Source organism: Neoarius graeffei, chromosome 27, assembly GCF_027579695.1.
Source record: "Neoarius graeffei isolate fNeoGra1 chromosome 27, fNeoGra1.pri, whole genome shotgun sequence".
Lineage (NCBI taxonomy): Eukaryota > Metazoa > Chordata > Actinopteri > Siluriformes > Ariidae > Neoarius > Neoarius graeffei.
This window is the reverse complement of record NC_083595.1, coordinates 2,704,118-2,725,078: the sequence shown is the minus strand read 5'-3', so window position 1 is coordinate 2,725,078 and position 20,961 is coordinate 2,704,118. Positions and strand designations below refer to the sequence as shown.

At 44.1% G+C, this 20,961-nt stretch overlaps 1 protein-coding gene across 1 annotated transcript in view; it reads right to left on the bottom strand.

Annotated features, from left to right (window-relative positions):
- The window catches only part of lrp1ba (low density lipoprotein receptor-related protein 1Ba), a 453,831-nt gene that overhangs the window by 295,061 nt on the left and 137,809 nt on the right, over window positions 1-20,961 (bottom strand). Inside the window, exon 30 of the mRNA XM_060911172.1 lies at window positions 2,261-2,377. Within this exon, the coding sequence (XP_060767155.1) occupies window positions 2,261-2,377 (117 nt within the window). The remainder of the gene's footprint in view (window positions 1-2,260; window positions 2,378-20,961) is intronic.

Sequence of the window (20,961 nt, the reverse complement as noted above, 5' to 3'; positions counted from 1 at the left end):
GTGTCTTGCAAAAGTATTCCCCCCCCCCCCCCCCCCCCCCCCCCCCGGTGTTTGTCCTGATTTGTCGCATTACAAGCTGGAATTAAAATGGATTTTTGGGCGTGAGCACCATTTGATTTACACAACATGCCGACCACTTTAAACATAAAAACTGTTGTTTTATTGTGACACAAACAATAATTGCGATGAAAAAACAGAAATCTGGAGTGTGCATAAGTATTCACCCCCTTTTGTATGAAACCCCTAAAGAGCTGCTCCAATCAATTCACCTCATAAGTCACATAATTAGTTGATTAAGAGCCACCTGTGTGCAATCAAAGTGTCACATGATCTGTCACATGATGTCTGTATAAATCACCCTGTTCTGGAAGGACCCTGACTCTGCAACACTACTAAGCAAAACAACATGAAAACCAAGGAGCCTCCAAACAGGTCAGAGACAAAGTTGTGGAGAAGTATAGATCAGGGTTGGGTTATAAAAAATATCCCAAACTTTGAATATCCCACGGAGCTCCATTAAATCCATTATAGCAAAATGGAAAGAATATGGCATCACTACAAACCTGACAAGAGAAGGCCCCGCCCACCAAAACTCACAGACCGGGCAAGGAGGGCGTTAATCAGAGATGCGACAAAGATACCAAAGACAACACTGAAGGAGCTGCAAAGATCCACAGCGGAGATGGGAGTATCTGTCCATAGGACCACTTTAAGCTGTACACTCCACAGAGTGGGCGGGGCTTTATGGAACAGTGGCCAGAAAAAAGCCATTGCTAAGAAACCATGTTTGGAGTTTGCCCAACAGCATGTGGCAGACTCCCCAAACCCATGGAAGAAGATTCTCTGGTCAAATGAGACTAAACTTGATCTTTTTGGCCATCATGGGAAACGCCATGTGTGGCACAAACCCAACACCCTGAGAACACCATTCCTACAGTGAAGCATGGTGGTGGCAGCATCATGCTGTGGGGATGTTTTTCATCTGCAGGGACAGGAAAGCTGGTCAGGACTGAAGGAAAGATGGATAGTACACACCTCAATACAATTGAGAATCTGCGGCATAACTTGAAGATTGCTGTACACCAATGCAACCCATCTAACGAGAAGGAGTTGGAGCAGTTTTGCCTTGGAGAATGGGCAAAAATCCCAGTGGTCAGATGTGCTAAGCTAATAGAGACTTGCAGCTGTAATTACAGCAAAAGGTGGCTCTACAAAGTATTGACTTTGGGGGTGAATACTTATGCACACTCCAGATTTCTGTTTTTTTTTTTTATTTCAATTCTTGTTTGTGTCACACACAATAAAACAATTTTCACCTTTAAAGTGGTCGGCTTGTTGTGTAAATCAAACGGTGCTAACCCTCTGCTGTGCTGGTTTATCCTGAATGAGATTCTCATCGCCCGACTCCCCACATGCGCAGGTTCTATTTGTACCTGCTGTTTATTTAATTAAGATTTATTTCAGTAGTTTCTGTATTTATGATTCTTATTATCTGGGCATTCTTTGGACTTTATGCCACGTGCCATCACATGCTGCAATTAAAATAATAATACTAACAATAAAGCACTGCAATATAGGAAGCATGAGTGAATCCTAAATCCAGATGCTTTAAGGAATTGGTGCATCTCTGAAGATGGTGGAGTTTTGACCAGTTTCTCTGTGCAGGAACGCGGAACAGTGAGGCAGCAATCCCAGCGTTCAGATGCACCCTGAAGTCACCCTGCCTGTCCTGGTTCTGTAGCCCGGTTTCTCTCCGGCTGTGTTTTTCCCCAGACTGATTTGCCTCTGATGAGGTTTAGATTAGTGCTAATCAACAAGTCACCTATACCCTTCTGCATGATGGACATGACTACATCATTCAGCGCCTTATGAAATGCTCGGCCCTGTTTCTGAAAACTAAAGGGAATGATTAGATTTGCATCAGAAAAACTAATCTTCAAAGACTGTGCTTCAGTTCAGTTTATTGTTCAAATCACATTTTCATATCTGAAAACCAGCGATGAGAAATAAAAGATCAGACGCACACTGATTGAAAACTCTCACGGTGAACCGCGTGGAGGATTCCACACAAGCGGGGATTATTTCCTCTAATAAAGTGTGTGAGAAATAAGGGTTATCTAAGCATCCCTGTTATTACCTCTGACTGAGCGGTGCGTTCAAGACATAAAGAGAAAAACACACACATTCAGAATGAAAGGAAAGAAGTCAGTGTGATACTGAATTAACAAGGGATAAGGATCCTGGAAAAACAATGACTCACTGCACCACAAAGGCTCGTCTGATTCGTCACCGCAATCATTGTCCCGATCACAGCGCCAATTTTCTGGGATGCAGCGGCCATTTTGGCAGGAGAATTGCCCCGGCTGGCACGTCTGAGCTGCAAACAACACATTTAATAAATCAAACAAACCAAGTCAACAAAAATTCCCATTTAATATAAAGTTTCTGTTGTCTCATAACACATTACTGTTTTCACAGATAAGAGCCTTTTAATAAGTAAAGAACTCTGACAAATATTTATAGAACAATTAAAAAAAAAAAAGAGTTAAGGTTAAACTGTCACGATTTTCATGTCACACACACACACACCTCACTTTGGGCAGGAAAACTGGATCCTGGGGCATCTGAGCAGCAAACAGCACACACACACCTTTAATGCCATTTATAATGCACACACACAGTTTGTGCACAACTTTTCATGATGAGACAAAAGTGAAAACTTTCTCCAAAGAGTCCACACACTGAGCCAGTGAAAATAAACCGCTGAGGCTTCTGGGAAATCTGTGTTCATTAGAATGCTGTGTTGTGTCATGTTGAGCCCATGAATGAGTTCACACTGTACAAAGCTGTGACTATTTCATATTTATCCTTCACTGTTTTGTAGAACAGCGGCTCGGACAGCAGTGCAGGTTTATATTAACGCGCTGGTTCTCATACGGTATCGTTTCTATTCAGTGCTTTGTAACAGAGGTGAAGCTGGAAGTACGTTTTCAGACGTCTCCAGGACGGAGGAGTTTACGCTTCCTTGCGGTTTCTCAGTAATATGACAAGCTGCCGTTTTTACCTTATTAACTTTGAGAGAGAAGAAAAAAGACTGGTGACAGGACATCTGTTTATAGCTGCTCTAATGTAAGAGAGGACTTATTTCAGTGATGTTAAATGTAACTAAATATACAGTACTGTGCAAAAGTCTTAGCCCCCCTATTTTTTTCATACAAACTTTGTTATAGATTTCTATTTGATGACGTCTACATTATCGAGTCGGTACAAAAACATTTTAGAGTCCAAACGTTCGGTTTTTTCCAGCACAAAATTAAATGTTACAGAAAAAAAAAGTTTGTATCTGAGCAGCATATTCCATAAGAGACACTTTTCAGATGAAAAAAGAAACCATAATGAAGGCTGCTGGGTTTTGGTGTAAAATGAAGAAGTGAGTGTGACAGTCAAAGTGTCCAGAAGAACTGCGGCTGGTTCTGTAAGATGCTCAGGAAAACCTACAGATCATTTCCACATAAAACTGACCTCACTGGACCTGAGACTGGTATTTTTTTTTAAAGCAAAGGGTCGTCTCACACCAAATACTGACTTTATTTCATTTATTATGGCTCACTGATTACTGTTTATAGCATTTTCTAATGTTGAAAAAGTCATTTTCGGTCGACGCATTTCTTTCCATGTGCCTCAGACTTTTACACAGGACTGTATATAGTAACTTCCCATCACACCCCCCAGTCAGTGATTATTTTCCTGTAACAGTATGTACCAAAGTGATTTATTCCTCATTATTTCTTGTTCTTTCTTTATATTTCTGTACTGTAGTTCTCTCCCCTCCCCCCCTCCCTCCACCTAGAGGTCGCAGTAATTCCTTTAGGAAATGGATATGTAATTTTTTTAGATGAAATTATTCAGAGAAAGAAAGATTTTTCACCCATCAATTAAACTTTTTACAAAACGTTCAGCTCCAAATGTCAAAGGATGAATGACCACTTGAGGTTTTTTTAAACACATCTTGATTTTCAACAGATGCGTTTTACAGAGTCCACTTCCAAAAAAAATTACATCTTATAACTACCTGCGTTACCTAACTTTGTGAAGTCCATGAGGCCATAGGGGTGTTCACACGGCAACTTTTACTCCGGTGTAGCACCGGGGCCGCCCCGGTAGAGCGTTCACACGGTACAAAGTTATAGCGGTGTCGCCCCTGAAAGCTGCTTAAACCGGTGCAAATCTAACCCTGCTCGGGAGGTGGTTTAAGAAATTTACTCCGGAGTAAATGCTAGTTTGCGGGGCAGCACCGATATAAAATGGGACGTCTGAACGCTACAGGGGTAGACTCGCTACACGTGAGGAGAGTTGATTACATACGGGCATTGCATAATTTGCATCCTGGTATTTTGCGCTTCCAAAATGGCGAATATCAACAACAACAGAACTGCGTGTCTTCCAGTGTTGCCAGATTGGGAGGTTTTAAGTGCATTTTGGTGGATTTGAACATATTTTGGGCTGGAAAACGTCAGCAGTATCTGGCAACACTGGTGTCTTCATCCACGTTGTTTTCCCGGCGCTTGGTGATGCCATGACAACCAGGAAAAGGAAGTACATTTTCACGCATGCGCATATTTCATTTCCGCATTATTACTATCGTATAGCACGGTCGCAAAAACTGCCGTGTGAACGCAAGTGGGGCTGCACCGGTGCTAACACGCTTCTCTCTAGTAAGCAGGTTTGTGACGTGTGAACGCTCCACAAAATTTACACCGGTGTAAGATATATCGCAACAAAATACATCGGTGCAGCATCGATGCAAACATGTGCCGTGTGAACACCCCTCATGACAGCAGGACCTCCTGTCTATAAAAGAGGAAGTGTGATGGAGCTGAGTCCTGAGCGAGATGCTGTTGATGGCTAAAATGATGAAGACTGTAACAGCTACAGATAAACTTGAAAAAATGTTGAAGTTATAACCTGTTAGAAATGATATGTGTCTGGAGATAAGACTGGATCTTCATTAACTGAGTGCTCAGGGAATGCCAAGTCATCAGTTCCACCTGCACGTTAGAGATAAGTGTGAAAGTAAGAAGGTGGTGAACATGACGGTCAAAAAGCCCAGGAAATTGTCCTGGATTTGAAACAAACACATTCTGGGCTTTTCTCATCAAACTGTCAATTCTGACTCACACTGAGCTGAATAAAGTGGAAAAGCCTGTAGAGAACGAGGGCCAGAGTTCAGGAAACAGCACGTACTGAAGAGGACACAGAAATCAGAGACACGCATGAGAGAAGGAGAAGCTGTGGATAAGAGGGAGAAACACTGAGAAGGACTCTCACTTGGACAGACGAGAGGGAAGGAGGTGGAATGGGAGGAAAGGAACTTGTGTGTGCTCTGAATCTTGGACAGGTAAGAACGTGGGTTCCTGTATCGCGACTGCCAAGTAGCTCACTGAAGGGAAAAACTAAAAACTAGAAAACACTCAGTAATCTCCCAACCAGGATTTATTCTGCTGGTCAAAGTTGTTGTGTCCTCTGGACATAATAGAGCTGTAGGTTTGGAAAACACACAACCTCTAGTGGCTCAATAAAACAGACGTGTTTACTTTACGCTGTTCTAGTGAACATCAGCACGGCTGTGATTCGGCCGATTTAATTTATTTTTGCTCCAGCAACAAAAATAGTTCCTGAAGAAGCCACAGCCAGACAGACAGAGCATTGTGTGTTGTCATGGTGACAGACAGCCTGCAGTTAGTGTAGTAATGGTTTCGGTGTATCCCTCGAATTAAAATTTCACAGAGTGAACACAGAGCAAAGTGGAGTGATGTACACAGTGACATGTCCCAGTGCTGTTACAGTAAATATCAATGCTCTCAGAACACCGTTCATCTAGTCAGATTAGAGGACTGGATCTAACCGCTCTATCGCAGCACTGTATACAGTTACAGTCAGAAGTTTACATACAGGGACATGAACGTCAGGGCAACAGTGTCAGTGATTTCTTTGAACTGTTCCTTTTCTGTGGGACGATTGTACAACACACATCTTTAGGCCACACCAATTTAATTAGTTGGTTCTCTGATTTTTTTCAGGAAAAATATGAAGCAAGCAGGCGAAATAAAAATAAAAAAAAATGCTCTGATGGTAAAATTAGCGGTGGAAATAGACCAAACAATACAGACAAACCAGTAAACAGATAGGCTAAATAAACGACTGAATTACAGTCAATTGAACGTCTACAACGCACAGAAAAAAAGATTTGACCAGGAGTAGGCTACTTCACAAGTCTTTAACGAAAGTGAAAGGGGCGATTTGATTGGTTTTCGACGTCACGTGACCTTTTCTGTTGGCGGGAGTTTGATTTCGATTTTTTTTTCATTTTGCATTTTCTTCAAGCGGCGATTCCGAGAACCAACTAATCGAACTGGTGTGGCCTTAATAGACAAAAAATAATAATTTGGTTCACAAGTTTTAATTTATTTTGCATTTTCTTAATCAGAACAGGGTCAAAATTATACATACAAATCACCTAATATTAGGTTAAATGTCCCTCAGTGAGTTTCACCTTCACCAGACGCTTCTATTCACCATCAACAAGCTTCTGTCAGAATTCCAGTTGGATATTTGTCTCTCTTCTTGGCAGAACTGGTCGAGTTGCCTGCTTTATCCTCCACAACCAGCTCTGATGTGTGTTTGGGGTCACTGTCCTGTTGGAACACACAACTGTATCCAAGTTTCTGATGGCTTGAGGTTTTGCTGAAGAATTCTGATGTACTCCTCCTTCTTCATTATTCCATCCACTTTGTGCAATACAACAGTTCCACTGGCAGCAACACAGCCCCAGAGTCTGGTGCTACCACCACCATGCTTCACAGTGTTCCTCTGTGCCTCTGGTCATTGTGGCCAAATGAGTCAGTCTTTGCCTCATTTGACCACAAAACTTTCCGAAAGAAGACTTGTCCGTGTGCTTAGCTGCAAACTTGGAGATTGAAGGTGTGGATTTTGGAGCAGGAGCTTCTTTCTTGGGCAGCAGCCTCTCAGTTCATGGTGATGTAAAACTCACCTGACTGTAGACAGTGTTCCAGAAGCTTCCAGTTCCTGGCAGGTCTGTGCCTTGCTGGTTTCTGGATTGTTCCTGACCATCCGAACCAATTTTCTCAGAGCTGAAGGGGACAGTTTGGATCTTCTTCCAGCAAAGTGGCTTCACCTCCCAATAAGTTGTACTTTCATACAATTGTCTCAACTGATGATCTTTGAATCTGCGATTGTTTAGAAATGTCTCCAAGACACGTTCCTGAATGTAAATCTATGATCCTCTTTCTCAGATCTGCACTGAGCTCCTTGGACTTTCCCAATGTACTGTGTGTTGGTCAATCCAATGAGTGTCAATCAAACCCTTTATGTTGTGCACAGAGAAGCTTCCAGCTGCAGTGGCATCATCACGAACAGGAAGTTAAGAGGCCTTGGACTTGCCAAGTTAAGACATTTTGGAACTTTCACCTCCACTGAATTAATAATCTAAGTGGGTGTATGTACAACCACGAATCAGAAAAAGTTGGGATAGGATGTTGAAACTGAAATTAAAACTGAAAACAATGACATGTAAATAATCTTTGACCTGTATTACACTCAAAACAATACAACAGCACATTATTTGATATTTTCCCTCATGAACGATATTGGGTTTGTTTGTTTTCAAAATAAACACATTTCAATAAATGTTGTTACAGTAAAGCATTTCACACTTTATAATGTTCCTGTTCCTTCTCCCAGCACTTAAAAGCTGTTTATGGACTGAAGACTCCAAGTGATGAAGTGTTTCAGGTGTTATTTTTGTCCCGTTCTTCCTGTAAACAGGTCTTAAGGTGTGGAACAGTTCGGGGTCGTCACTGTCATATTTTTCATTTTTAAATTCTCCACACATTCTCTATTGGGGACAGAGGGGCCACGCCCTCTTCTTCCACAGCCATGCTTTTGTAATGTGTGCAGAATGTGGTTTTGCATCGTCTTGTTGAAATCTCCCTGGAAAAGACGTCGTCTTGAAGGCAGCAGATGTTGCTCCAAAATCTCAGTGTACTTTTCTGCATTAATGCTCCATCACAGAAGTGTAAGTTACCTTTGCCAAGGGCACTGACACAACCTCATACCATGACACACCCTGGCTTTCGGACTTGTTCCTGGTAACAGTCTGGATGGTCCTTTTCCTCTTCAGAGCATATGGCGTCCATTTCTTCCAAAAAAGACATGGAATACTGATTCGTCTGACCACAATACGTTTCCACTGTGTGATGGTCCATCCCAGATGCCTCCGAACCCAGAGAAGTCGACGGCACTTGTGGACACAGTTAACATAAGGCTTCCTTTTTACACAGTAAAGTTTTAACCGGTGTTTGTTGATGTAACTCCGTATTGTGGCTTGATAAAGGTTTGCCAAAGTAATCCCAAGCCCAGCTCTATCAGCTATTGGTTCTATCAGCTGAAGATGAATGATGGTTCTTCATACAGTGCCGTCTGAGGGATCAGAGATCAAGAGGGTTCAGATTAGGCTTGAGCCCTTTACACACTGAAATTCCTTCAGATTCCTTGAATGTCCATCCATCCATCCATCCATGCATTTTCTGCCACTTATCCGGGTCCGGGTCACAGGGGTAGCAGCCTAAGCAGAGCAGCCCAGACTTCCCTCTCCTCGGCCACCTCCACCAGTTCTTCTGGGGGAATACCGAGGCATTCCCAAGCCAGCTGAGAGATGTAATCTTTCCAGCATGTCCTGGGTCTGCCCCAGGGTCTCCTCCCGGTGGGGCATGGCCAGAGAACCTCTCTCCTGGGAGGTGTCCAGGGTGGCGTCCTAACAAGGTGCCTGAACCACCTCAACCGACTCCTTTCGATGTGGAGGAGCAGCGGTTCTACTCTGAGTCTCTCCCGAATGACTGAGCTTCTTACCCTATCTCTAAGGGAGAGCCCAGCCACCCTGCGGAGAAAACTAATTTCTACCGCTTGTATCTGCAATCTTATTCTTTTTGTCACTACCGACAGCTCGTGACCATAGGTGAGGGTGGGAATGTAGATGGACCAGTAAATTGAGAGCTTTGCCTTTTGGCTCAGCTCTCTCTTCACCACAACAGACCGGTTTAGCATCTGCATCACTGATCTGTCTGTCCAACTCCTGCTCCCCCTTACCCTCACTCATGAACAAGACCCCGAGATACTTATATTCCTCCACTTGAGGTAGCAACTCCCCCCTGACCCAAGCGCCATGGCCATGGACTTGGAGGTGCTGATCCTCATCCCAGCCACTTCACACTTGGCTGCAAACCATCCCAGCGCATACGGTAGTGTAGGTCACAGTTTGATGAAGCCAACAGGACCACATCATCCTCAAAAAGCAGAGACGCGATCCTGATGCCACCAAACCAGACACCCTCTGCCCCTTGGCTGCGCCTAGAAATTCTGTCCATAAAAGTTATGAACAGAACTGGTGACAAAGGGCAGCCCTGGTGGAGTCCCACATGCACCGGGAACAAGTCTGACTTACTGCCAGCAATGTGAACCAAACTCCTGCTCCGGTCATACAGGGTCCCTATGGCCCGCAGCAGTGAGCTCTGAACCCCATACTTCCGAAGCACCCCCAGAGGGCACACTGGGGGATATGGTCATAAGCCTTCTCTAGGTCCACAAAGCACATGTAGACCGGTTGGGCAAACTCCCATGCACCCTCCAGTACCCTTGCAAGGGTAAAGAGCTGGTCCAGTGTTTCACGACCAGGACGAAAACCGCGTTGTTCCTCCTGAATCCGAAGTTCGACTATCGACCGGACTCTCCTCTCCAGCACCCCAGCATAGGCTTTCCCAGGGAGGCTGAGAAGTGTGATCCCCCTATAGTTGGAACACACTCTCCACCCCAGTCTGACCAATCCAGAGGCACTGTCCCTGACCTCCACACAATGTTGAAGAGGCGTGTCAACCAAGACAGCCCAACAACATCCAGCACCTTCAGGAACTCAGGACAAATCTCATCCACCCCCGGAGCCCGGCCACCGAGGAACTTTTTAACTACTTCGGCAACCTCAGCCCCTGTGATGGGCAAGTCCTCCAAAGCACCCTCATTCTCTGCGTCCTCCTCAGACAACATGAAGGTGGGATTGAGGAGATCCTCGAAGTATTCCTTCCACCGCCGGACGATGTCCCCAGTTGAGGTCAACAGCACTCCATCCCCACTGTAAACAGTTGGGACAGAGCACTGCTTCCCCTTCCTCAGCTGCTGGACAGTTTGCCAGAATCTCTTCAAGGCTGACCAAAAGTTGCTTTCCATGGCCTCACTGAACTCCTCTCACACCCGAGTTTTTGCTTCAGTGACCGCCAGAGCCACGTTCCGCTTGGCCTGTCAGTATCTGTCAGCTGCCTCTGGAGACCCACAAACTAATCAAGCCCAATAGGACTCCTTCAGCTTGACGGTCCCCCCTCACTGCAGGTGTCCACAACCTGGTTCGGGGATTACCGCCACGACAGGCACCAACAACCTTGCAGCCGCAGCTCCGCATGGCCACCTCAGCCATGGAGGTATGGAACATGGTCCACTCAGACTCAATGTCCCCATTCTCCCCGGTATACAGTTGAAGCTCTGCTGGGTGTGGCAGTTGAAGATCCGACGGACGGGAGCCTCCGCCAGACGTTCCCAGCATACCTTCACTACATGTTTGGGCCTACCAGGTCTGTCTGGCCTCCTCCCCCGCCATCTGATCCAGCTCGCCACCAGGTAGTGATCAGTTGACAGCTCTGCTCCTGTCTTCACCCGAGTGTCCAAGACATACGGTCAAAGATCAGATGAAATGACTACAAAGTCAATAATCAATCTACGACCTAGGGTGTCCTCATGCCATGTGCACTTATGAACACCCTTATGCTCGAACATGGTGTTCGTTATGGCCAAACCGTGCATGGCACAGAAGTCCAACAACAGAACACCCCTCGGGTTCAGATCGGGCAGGCTGTTCCTCCCAATCATATCCCTCCAGGTCTCAACATCATTGCCCACATAAGCGTTGAAGTCCTCCAGTAAAACAATGGAGTCCCCTCATGGTGCCCCACTCAAGGACTCCAAGAAGGCCAGGTACTCTGAACTACCATTTGGCACATAAGCGCAAATCAGTCAGAGACCGTTCCCCGACCCGAAGGTGCAGGAAAATGTCCTTCTCGTTTACTGGGGAGAACTCCGATGTTAGCATGCCGAACTGGGGGGCTACCAATAGCCCCACCCCTGCCTGGCGCCGCTCACCCTTGGCAACTCCAGCATGGAGGAGAATCCAACCCCTCGCCAGGAAATTGGTTCCAGAGCTCAAGCTATGCATTGAGGTGAGCTCAACTATATCTAGTCAGTACCTCTCAACCTAACGCACAAGCTCAGTCTCCTTCCCGACCAGAGAGGTGACATTCCATGTCCCAAAAGCCAGTTTTGTCAGTCAGGGATCAGTATGCCAGGGCCTCCGCCTTTGACTGCCACCCGATCCACAATGCACTGGACCCTTACGGCACCTCCTGCAGGTGGTGGGTCCACAAGAGAGTGGTTCCATATTGCCCATTCAGGCTAGGCCCAGCCAGGCCCCACGGACAAAGGCCCAGCCACCAGGTGCTTGCCAACAAGCCCCTCCCCCAGGCCTGGCTTCAGGGTGGGGCCCTGGTATCCCTGGTACGGGTGAGGGCACTCAGATCCTTGCAGTTTCTTTCATAAGGCTCTTCAGAACCGCTCTTTGTCTGACCTCTCATCTAGGACCTGTTTGCCTTGGGAGACCCAACCAAGGGCAAATGCCCCCGACAACATAGCTTCTAGAATCACTGAGGTACTCAAACCCCTCCACCACGTTAAAGTGGTGATTCAAGGAGAGGTTGAATGGTTTAATGATATTATGCACCACAGAGGGTGAAATATCCAAATCCCTTTCTATCTTTCTTTGAGGAACATTGTTTTTAAACATTTCAATAATTTTCTCATGCATTTGTTGACAAACTGGAGATCCTCGGCCCGTCTTTACTCCTCAAACACTCAGCTTTTCCTGGAGACTGATTTTGTACCAGATCATGATTCCAGTCACCTGTTGTCATCACCTGTTTCAAATCACATCATTATTTAATTGTTGTACCTCATTATGAGCCCTAAATTGCCCCGTCCCAACTTTTCTGGAATGTGTTGCAGGTCTGAAACGCAGGAATGGATGGATATTACCAAATGAAATGAAGTTGACCAACAAAACATGAAATATTTTTGGTCAATCCTGTCTGTAATCAAAGTCAAAGTACATTTAAAAATCACTGCTTTCCACACCATCTCAAATTTTTCTGATTTGGGGTTGTATAGCTTTGACCCAGTGTTGATTCCAGAAAACCCAAAATAAAAACTTGTACACCAATGTATTTTTTGATTTAAAATGGATATATGTTGTGCAGTCATTCTGCCACAGAACAACACCAGTTCAGAGAATCACTGAAAGCCCAACATTGCCCTGACCTTCATGTCCCTGGATGTAAACCTCTGGCCACAACTGTACATGATGCACCAAGAGACAAACGTAACCGACAAATTTGTCTTCTACCACACAGCTGTTGGGTTCTGGATTCTGATTGGACAAAAGGAGTGTGTTGACGTTTTCAGTGTGACTGCATTCCTCATGCCAGTGAATTGCACAGAACAGTATTCATGAGCTTGGAGAAATGACAACAAGAACCTGTTGCGTGTGAGAGCACTCCAAATTCTGCGAGCACTGAACACTGAGACATGAACCCTCTCTCTCACACACACACAAAAGGTCGCCCATCCTAACACTCTCTATTAAACATGCGTGCCATGACATCATAAAGTCACCACAAACTCAGAGTGAAATAAAATGTTCCGTGATGTCCCTGATTGAGGAGTTTATTCACTTCTTTATCAAGATCAGGATAGACAAGTACTATGACTACTACTAATAATAATAATAATAATAACAATGCTTTCTATTTATAAAACAGCGTTCTCACACTCAAGGTCACTGTCTACACCTGTATAATAAAAGACTCGTACTCCTATGAGGGCATCAATGAATCTTTAACTGTAACGTAAAATTTCAGCTATACTTGCCCCACCCTCAAGTCCAGATTTTTCTGGTCACAAAAGAAAGAGAAGTTGTTGAAATATGAGACGATGTGTACGGCTATGTGTCAGGTACAATGATCTCCACTACACAGAGCTGGCAGCTGATGTGATGTGATGTGAAATGGCTGAAAATCAGAGGCGTTCCCTGTGGAGGTGGGCCGGAGAGGATTTATAGTGATTTTATTTTCCATTCTGATGAAATGGAGGGGAGTCTGTGGCTGGGCTTTAAACGGAACACTCTCAAAGGCAGCTGAGTGAAGTGAAGAGAAAAGATTCCTGCTGGGATTTTAGATGAACGTCAGGAAAATACAGACGACAAGACAGGAGGAACACCTCAGACACCTGGACTCCAGGTAGATCTGCTGAGGCTTTAAAGATATTGCAGGCTTGTGACAGGAATGTTTACTCCAAGCATAAAGACATCACGGAAACTCCGCTTACAGGATGAAACACACCAAAGTGCTTTATAGCTAAAGAGACAAAAAAAAGCCTCGAGGTTCTAACTGATGAGTTATTTTTCTTATTCATTTTTCCAGTAGTATATATTCCAGTAAATATTTTTAAATCACGAAGGACTAGAAAGAATTCTATTCGAATTTACCTATACACACACACTATATATATATATATATGAGAGAAGAAGAAGCCTTTATTTGTCACATGTACACAAGCACAGTGAAATTAGTTGTCTGCATTTAACTGATCTGAAGCAGTGAACACATACATGCACACTTAAGCCTAGGTCACAACCGGACGTACGATTTTTTTGGCCGTGTGATTTTTGGCGTTTCCCAAATCGCTGCGTTTTTTTTGTTCGTGGAGAAAGACGCACGTTGGCCGTAAGTTCGTCTTGCAACCTGAAAAAAACGTAAGCGCCCGTAGAGTTTGTTTGACATGACAAAGAACCTCTGCGGCTCGAAAATCAGCATGTCACACGCGCGCTCTCATGCGTTTCTTGCGTTTTTTGCACGTAGACCGGCCGTAGGAGCACGTACGGCCGGTTGTGACCGAGGCTTTAAGTGAGCAAGGAGCACACACCAGAGGTGGGACAAAGTCACTAATGTGCAAGTCACAAGTAAGTCTCAAGTCCTACCACTCAAGTCCGAGTCAAGTCACAAGTCAAGGCACTTTTGACCAAGTCAAGTCCAAGTCCAAGTCCTACCCAAGCCAAGTCGAGTCCAAGTCCAAGTCTCATTTTTTTCCAAGTCCCTAACAAGTCACCATTTATTCTACAAGCAATCAACACATTTTTGATCACAAATGTATTACCTCTCCACACTGCAGTGTATGTCCTCCTTTGCCAGTCACCTTGGATAAAAATGTCTGCTAAATGTAATGTAATGTCAATGATTCATAGAGTCAGCACAAGTAACTACAGTACACCCATTCTTTTCCATTTTAAAATGTTTTAGAGCTTGTGCCCCAAGACAATCAAAGAATCTCAGAGGAGACAATGATTAGTTAGTTAACGTTAGTAAAGCATCCTAAATTTTCAGTGAGTTTAGTTTGAGTGAGTCAGTGTACATCTGAGGCTAAGGGTGTGAGAATGAGTGAAAGTATGACCATTTCCTTACATTTTTTATTGGAAAATTAGTGAGAAATTAAAACAAAATTCTAAACAAAACTAGTACTGTGTAACAAAAATCATTTTCTTTTCATTTCATTCATGTCATTTTTCACATAAAAATGCTTTTCATGTGCATTTTAAGACATGAAACTCAAAGTCCAAGCTAACAGATGATCTGTGTACTTTTAGAATCAAAGAATGGTTTTCCTTCTGAAGTTAGGCACTGTCCCAACATACAACATGACATGCCTTTAACACAATACAATGTGACTTGAGTACGTTTGTGTGTGTGAGAGAGACCAACTAACTGACAAAATTCCAGAAATATCTGTTCTCCACTACTGAGAGAGGGATGTTGCATCCAATGACCAAATCTGTTAGTATTGAATTTGTGATGGCTTTTTGTTGTGGGTGGGTAGCATTGTACTGTCTATCTTTTGCAGTAAGGAATCCAGAAATGGACGGCTGCTCTGTCTCACTTGGGATGATCTTGTTCTTCAGATATTCTGCAAATCTAAACAAGAAAAAAAAATGTAAAATTAGTAGGCCTACTTGTTTTCTGTTTTTAATCATGTAGACATTAACATGTTTTTATCATTTTCAATATCAAAGTCTGAGTTCATTTAATCTGAACATATTTGTTTATACACAGTATAATGTTTAATACAAGCCAGCCAGGATGTTCCCTTAAGCAGTTTAGCTAGACCACAATGCATTCACTAAACACTCGCTAAAATACCGGTAGCCTCAGTAAACACAGAACGTTGTGACGATGTAGCCAGAATCAGAGTCCTCTAGGGCTCTGGCCAGAATGTGAGAATGAAGCCCTGGCAACATTCTAGAGAGCCGTATAATAAAATAGAATAAACAGTTGTTGTGAATTTCAGAATGTTCAGCGGAATCCTCCAGATCCAAGTTGCGTGCTTTTGGCGAATTTGGTTTCTCGCCAGAGACTAATAAATGCACTGGTAAAGCCACGCTATGTAAAGGCATTGTGTGCCCTGTCGTTTGGGTAAGACTGTGGGATAATGCTTCGCGTCGGAGTAGGCTACACTCCAATCTGTCAGGATGTACTGCGCTATAAAACGTCAGCTGAGCTTACATTTTACATAGCCCAAATGGCCCATTATTCACATTGCCTACATGACACCAGAGAGAGGAAGAGAATAGAATTGAATGTCTCTGATGACACGTAATCCCAGCACTAATAACACACATCGCACAGCGTCCACGACTTGGTGCAGTACGTAGCAAACAGTTAAACGCCTGGTTTAACTTGCATTGCTAGTCATCTCGTCTCAGTGGTTTAAATGCCTTTCATGACGAGCACTGACTTTCCCACTGCAAAGAGCGAACTTCTGTTTTACATACTTAGTTTGCAGTCTGGGTAACTGTTTATTTGATTCACGTTTTATCCTTTGCTGTCCGGTTCTTATCATAAGTCTGTGTCGTTCTGACCGGAGCCTTTATAACAATCTTGTAAACTTTCTCTGCTCTGACCAAATCACCACCTTCTGGCTATGCCTTCCCAATGTGTGTTAACTGGTAGCCTAGTCCACATAATCTAACACTAGACTGAACACAAAAGCAATCCAATAAAAAAAAAATCTACTTCACTATTTTATATTCAGCAAAGCAAAATAAATCCTTGACAGCGTTAATACATTAACACATTCCACTTCTAGCCACCAACTAGCCTGTACAGATTCTTGCTACCTGGCTTTGTTACTTACTTGTCCTTATGCAGCCTCAGGTGACGAGCGAAGTTTGATGTGGGTGACTGGCTGTCCGAAATTGTGGCTCCACATGTTCTGCACGTAGCAATGCGTTTGTCATCTGTATTGGAGTATTCTTTAAATCCAAAGGAAATTACGCGGGGAATCATGTTTTTATCCGTCCGTTCATCATTCAGCGTCCTCGTTGCCCATCACCGTTTGGTTTTTCATTTGAACCAGTTGAAGTGCTTGAGCAGGGCCGGAGTGGGCCCTGTTTTCACTCCGGGAGTTTAATTCACATTCAGGCCACTTTGAAATGGAGGAGGAATTTGAGTACATTAAAAAAAGATAAAACAAATAACTGTTCTTTCACAATGTATGTTGTTCGTCGTTCTCTGCATTACTTTAGGGTTAATAAAACTTCCATTACGCGGTAGTTTAATGACCACAAACGCAATGCAGAGACCGACGAACGATTTCATCTAGTATGAGACGGGGCTCCACTTAAAATTGGATGGTGTGTGGCCGCGTGTCTAATCCGCATATACATTTATCTGTGTCACCAACATGTCCTAAAGTTCCTTAGTGAAAATATTTGAAAACACATCCAAAGGACATGCGTCTTCAGAAATCGGCATCTTCGGCCCGGGTGTGGGAATGAACTTTTACGTCGGGGGCGAAATCCAGCTGACTGCCACTCCAAATAGCAAAGCAGCGAGTATGACTGATTGTTTCGCGTTATTTAAGACGAATTACACAACACATTTTTAGTCACATAGTCTTAAAACAACGAAAGCACCCATCTCGCGTGCATTTGAACCAATGCTTGTGCATTACATGCCGCATACGCCTCGAAAATAATGGCAAGTCAACAATGCTGGGTACTCAGCAACCGGCAGATAAAGCGTGAGGGCGCATTAGGCAACTCAAAAATGGTTAAATGAAATGTAGGCTAAAGCAAGTGTTCGATTCTGCTTAGAATACTGGCATACACCTCTTCTAAGTTATATATTTAACAACAATTATTTAACATCAAATTTATGACTTCTAGGCCAATGTGTTCATAACCACAATGTGCGCACGCCTGTGGAAATGCACGGTGTGACAGCGAGATGAAATAGGCTGGATGAGGAAATAACGCGCAACAGCACATTTGGGACCTGTTCATCTAAAATTGTTAATAACTGGGATGTAAAGCAATGTCCGGTTCTTCTTAGAATTAAGACATACACCGCATCTATACCGTGTAAATTGCGAGATTTCACATGACATCAAAAAGCTGAATTGACATCGCAAACTATCGACACATTATAGGCCTAGCATAGACTGATAAAATCGACAAACAGGGTTATCATACTCCATATCTTTCGTAACCTACCAGCTGGTCTTGAGAACATATCTGTCAATTTGGCACATTTTGCTACCACCTTTTTTAAGCTCCGCCCTTTCGGTTCCACCTGGCCTCTTTCTGCCCTCCATCACTGACGCGCGCTGTTTCGCGCCAACGTTGTTTAAGTTCCCCGCAATACAGAGGAGGAGTCTTGGACCAAACCAACTGCAATAGAGGGGAGGGGAGAATTTCCTTATTTGGTAGCGCCTATTTAATCTGCTGCGATGCTGTCGGCGTCTGGGCTGCCATGTGAAAATGCAGAGTGCAGTTGAATTGATGATTAATGCAAGAATAAGATCAGTGACCAAAATTAGTGAAAATTATTTTCCCCATGCTCCAAGCAGGCCACCATTGATGGTTTGGGCCAGGGATGGTCCCGGCTAAATATAGGGCCACCCCGGCATTGTGCTTGAGTGACACCTAGTGCTAGTGGATTGAGCTGCCGTAGCCTAGGACAAGGAGCTACACCGCATTCAAATAATAACGAGTGTACTTGGATTCAAAATCGGGGGGGAAGAATATTTATACCTGATACGCCAAGTCATTGCAAGCTAAAACTGTCAAGTCCAAGTCAAGTCTCGAGTCAACAGCGTGCAAGTCCGAGTCGAGTTGCAAGTCATTCCTCATCTAGGGATTTCAAGTCTCAAGTCATCAAAATGGTGACTCGAGTCTGACTCGAGTCCAAGTCACATGACTCGAGTCCACATGTCTGGCACACACACACCCAGAGCAGTGGGCAGCTACGCTACAGCACCCAGGGAGCAGTTGGGGGTTCAGTGCCTTGCTCAAGGTCACTTCAGCCCTAGTCTGGCTAACGCAACTTCAAAGCTCTGTGAGCATTCAAGTTCGCAACAGCCCCCCGTGTTGCGTCACACTTAGGATGGGCGGGCCCAGGCTACTTCAGCCCTGATACAGGGGGAGGGGGAAGTGCTGTTCATTCACTCGACTCCCCTCACTTTTTTTTTTTTCCTGCCAGCCCCGGGAATCAAACTGGTGACCCTTTGGGCCCAAAGCTGCTTCTTTAACCTTCAGGCAATGGCTGCTCCATATAGAATAGAATAGAATAGAATGCCTTTATTGTCACTGCACAAATGTACAACGGAATTTAGTTCATCATATATATATATATATCATTCTCATCTCATTATCTGTAGCCGCTTTATCCTGTTCTACAGGGTCGCAGGCGAGCTGGAGCCTATCCCAGCTGACTACGGGCGAAAGGCGGGGTACACCCTGGACAAGTCGCCAGGTCATCACAGGGCTGACACATAGACACAGACAACCATTCACACTCACATTCACACCTACGCTCAATTTAGAGTCACCAGTTAACCTAACCTGCATGTCTTTGGACTGTGGGGGAAACCGGAGCACCCGGAGGAAACCCACGCGGACACGGGGAGAACATGCAAACTCCGCACAGAAAGGCCCTCGCCGGCCCCGGGGCTCGAACCCAGACCTTCTTGCTGTGAGGCGACAGCGCTAACCACTACACCACCGTGCCACCAAAAATTTATTTATATATATATATATATATATATATATATATATATATATATATATATATATATATTTACCCCCCCTTCTCTCTAAGTGTCTGTTACAGAGTTAGAAAGTTAGTGAGACTTAAATTTGGGTTCCTGATTCAAAGTATGTTCTCTCTGACTAATGGATTACACCGACCTTTCCTTTCAGCTCTTATTCCTCAGATAAGATTAGAGTGGAATATTTTATTGTCCCAAAAGGAGAGGTGTGTCTGGACTATCTAAATTAAATCGATTAACACCTATGGGTTAGATGCTGACATTTGTCTGAAACCTTCTATCGTGTGTTCAGTGACACTCAGCCGAGGGAAACGAATCTAAAGCCGCAAAGCCACAGAGCAGAATCGCCGCAGCGGAGTGACTGTGATATTGATCCTGAGGATTACAGCTTTACAACCATTTAGATATTATAGCGAAAGGAAATGGATGTGATGCTTCTTATCTCCCAGTGCTGTCCATCTGTCTCCCTCTCTCTGTCTGTCTCTCTCTCTTCTCTCTGAAATGCTCCCTGCTCCCAACACCACAGAACCACAAGCACTACGTAATATTAAAGATACAACAGCTGAGATCCAGCAGCTTTGGTTCTGACCTACAGACGCTTACAATTTAATGGTCCACAATCCATGTGTACACACCGTCACACGCGCCGTCACACGCGCCGTCAAGACTAACAAACGCCATCGTCTGTTCGCTATGGGTGCGTCCCAAACCACACTCCCTATTCACTATCTAGGTCATTTAGATTTTCTGTTATGGAGGATATTGAGGGAGTTCATGTCTGTACTGAATATCTGTCTTGTAAATGACCATAAAATTCAGTTCCCAAAAATAGTGTACTACGTTGTGAACAGAGTGAGATTCAGAAACTCTCTCTCTCTCTCTCTCTCTCTCTCTCTCAGAATTCAGTGATAGAGTGATGATAAAGTGAAAATAAAAAAGAGTGAAAATACACACACACACACTGATGTGAAACCGATTCTGTGTCCCGGTTGTGTGTGTGTGATGAATTACGCTGGCAAGCATAAAGCTATTTTACACACAGGACTCTGCACCAACAGGGAAATTATACTGAATTGTCAGTGAGGAACATCTCTCTCTCTCTCTCTCTCTCGGAGTCTCTCAGAGGCAGAACATCTCCATTTAGGACGAGGCTCTGGAGTAGAGCTGCACAGGGGGGTGGATGGATATAGAGGGAATGAAAAAGTTGTTTTTGTGCCGTATATTTATAAACACCAGTTTATTACCAGCTGTGCACTTCATGAAGGAAATACTGCTGGAGGAGGAGAGAACAAAAGAACACGACAGAGAGAAGGAAACTAAAGTAGTGAAAGAAAGAACCATGAAATGAACAAAAGAAATGAATGAAAGCAAAAACAAAGAACGAACATGAATGAAGGAAAGAAACAAATAAAGAAACAAAGGAATTAAAAGAAACGGAAAAAAATGAAAAAAGAAAGACATTGTGTGTGTGTGTGTTAGGGTTGTAATGAGTGAGTGTTGTAATGAGAATGAGAAGAGGCTGCTGATTGGCCGGCTGCTGTAAGAGTCATCATGACATCATCACCCATCAGAGCGAAATGAGATTCTCCAACATTCCATCAGTGTGTTTCAGCGTGAAAGTGTCACAAAGAGTAA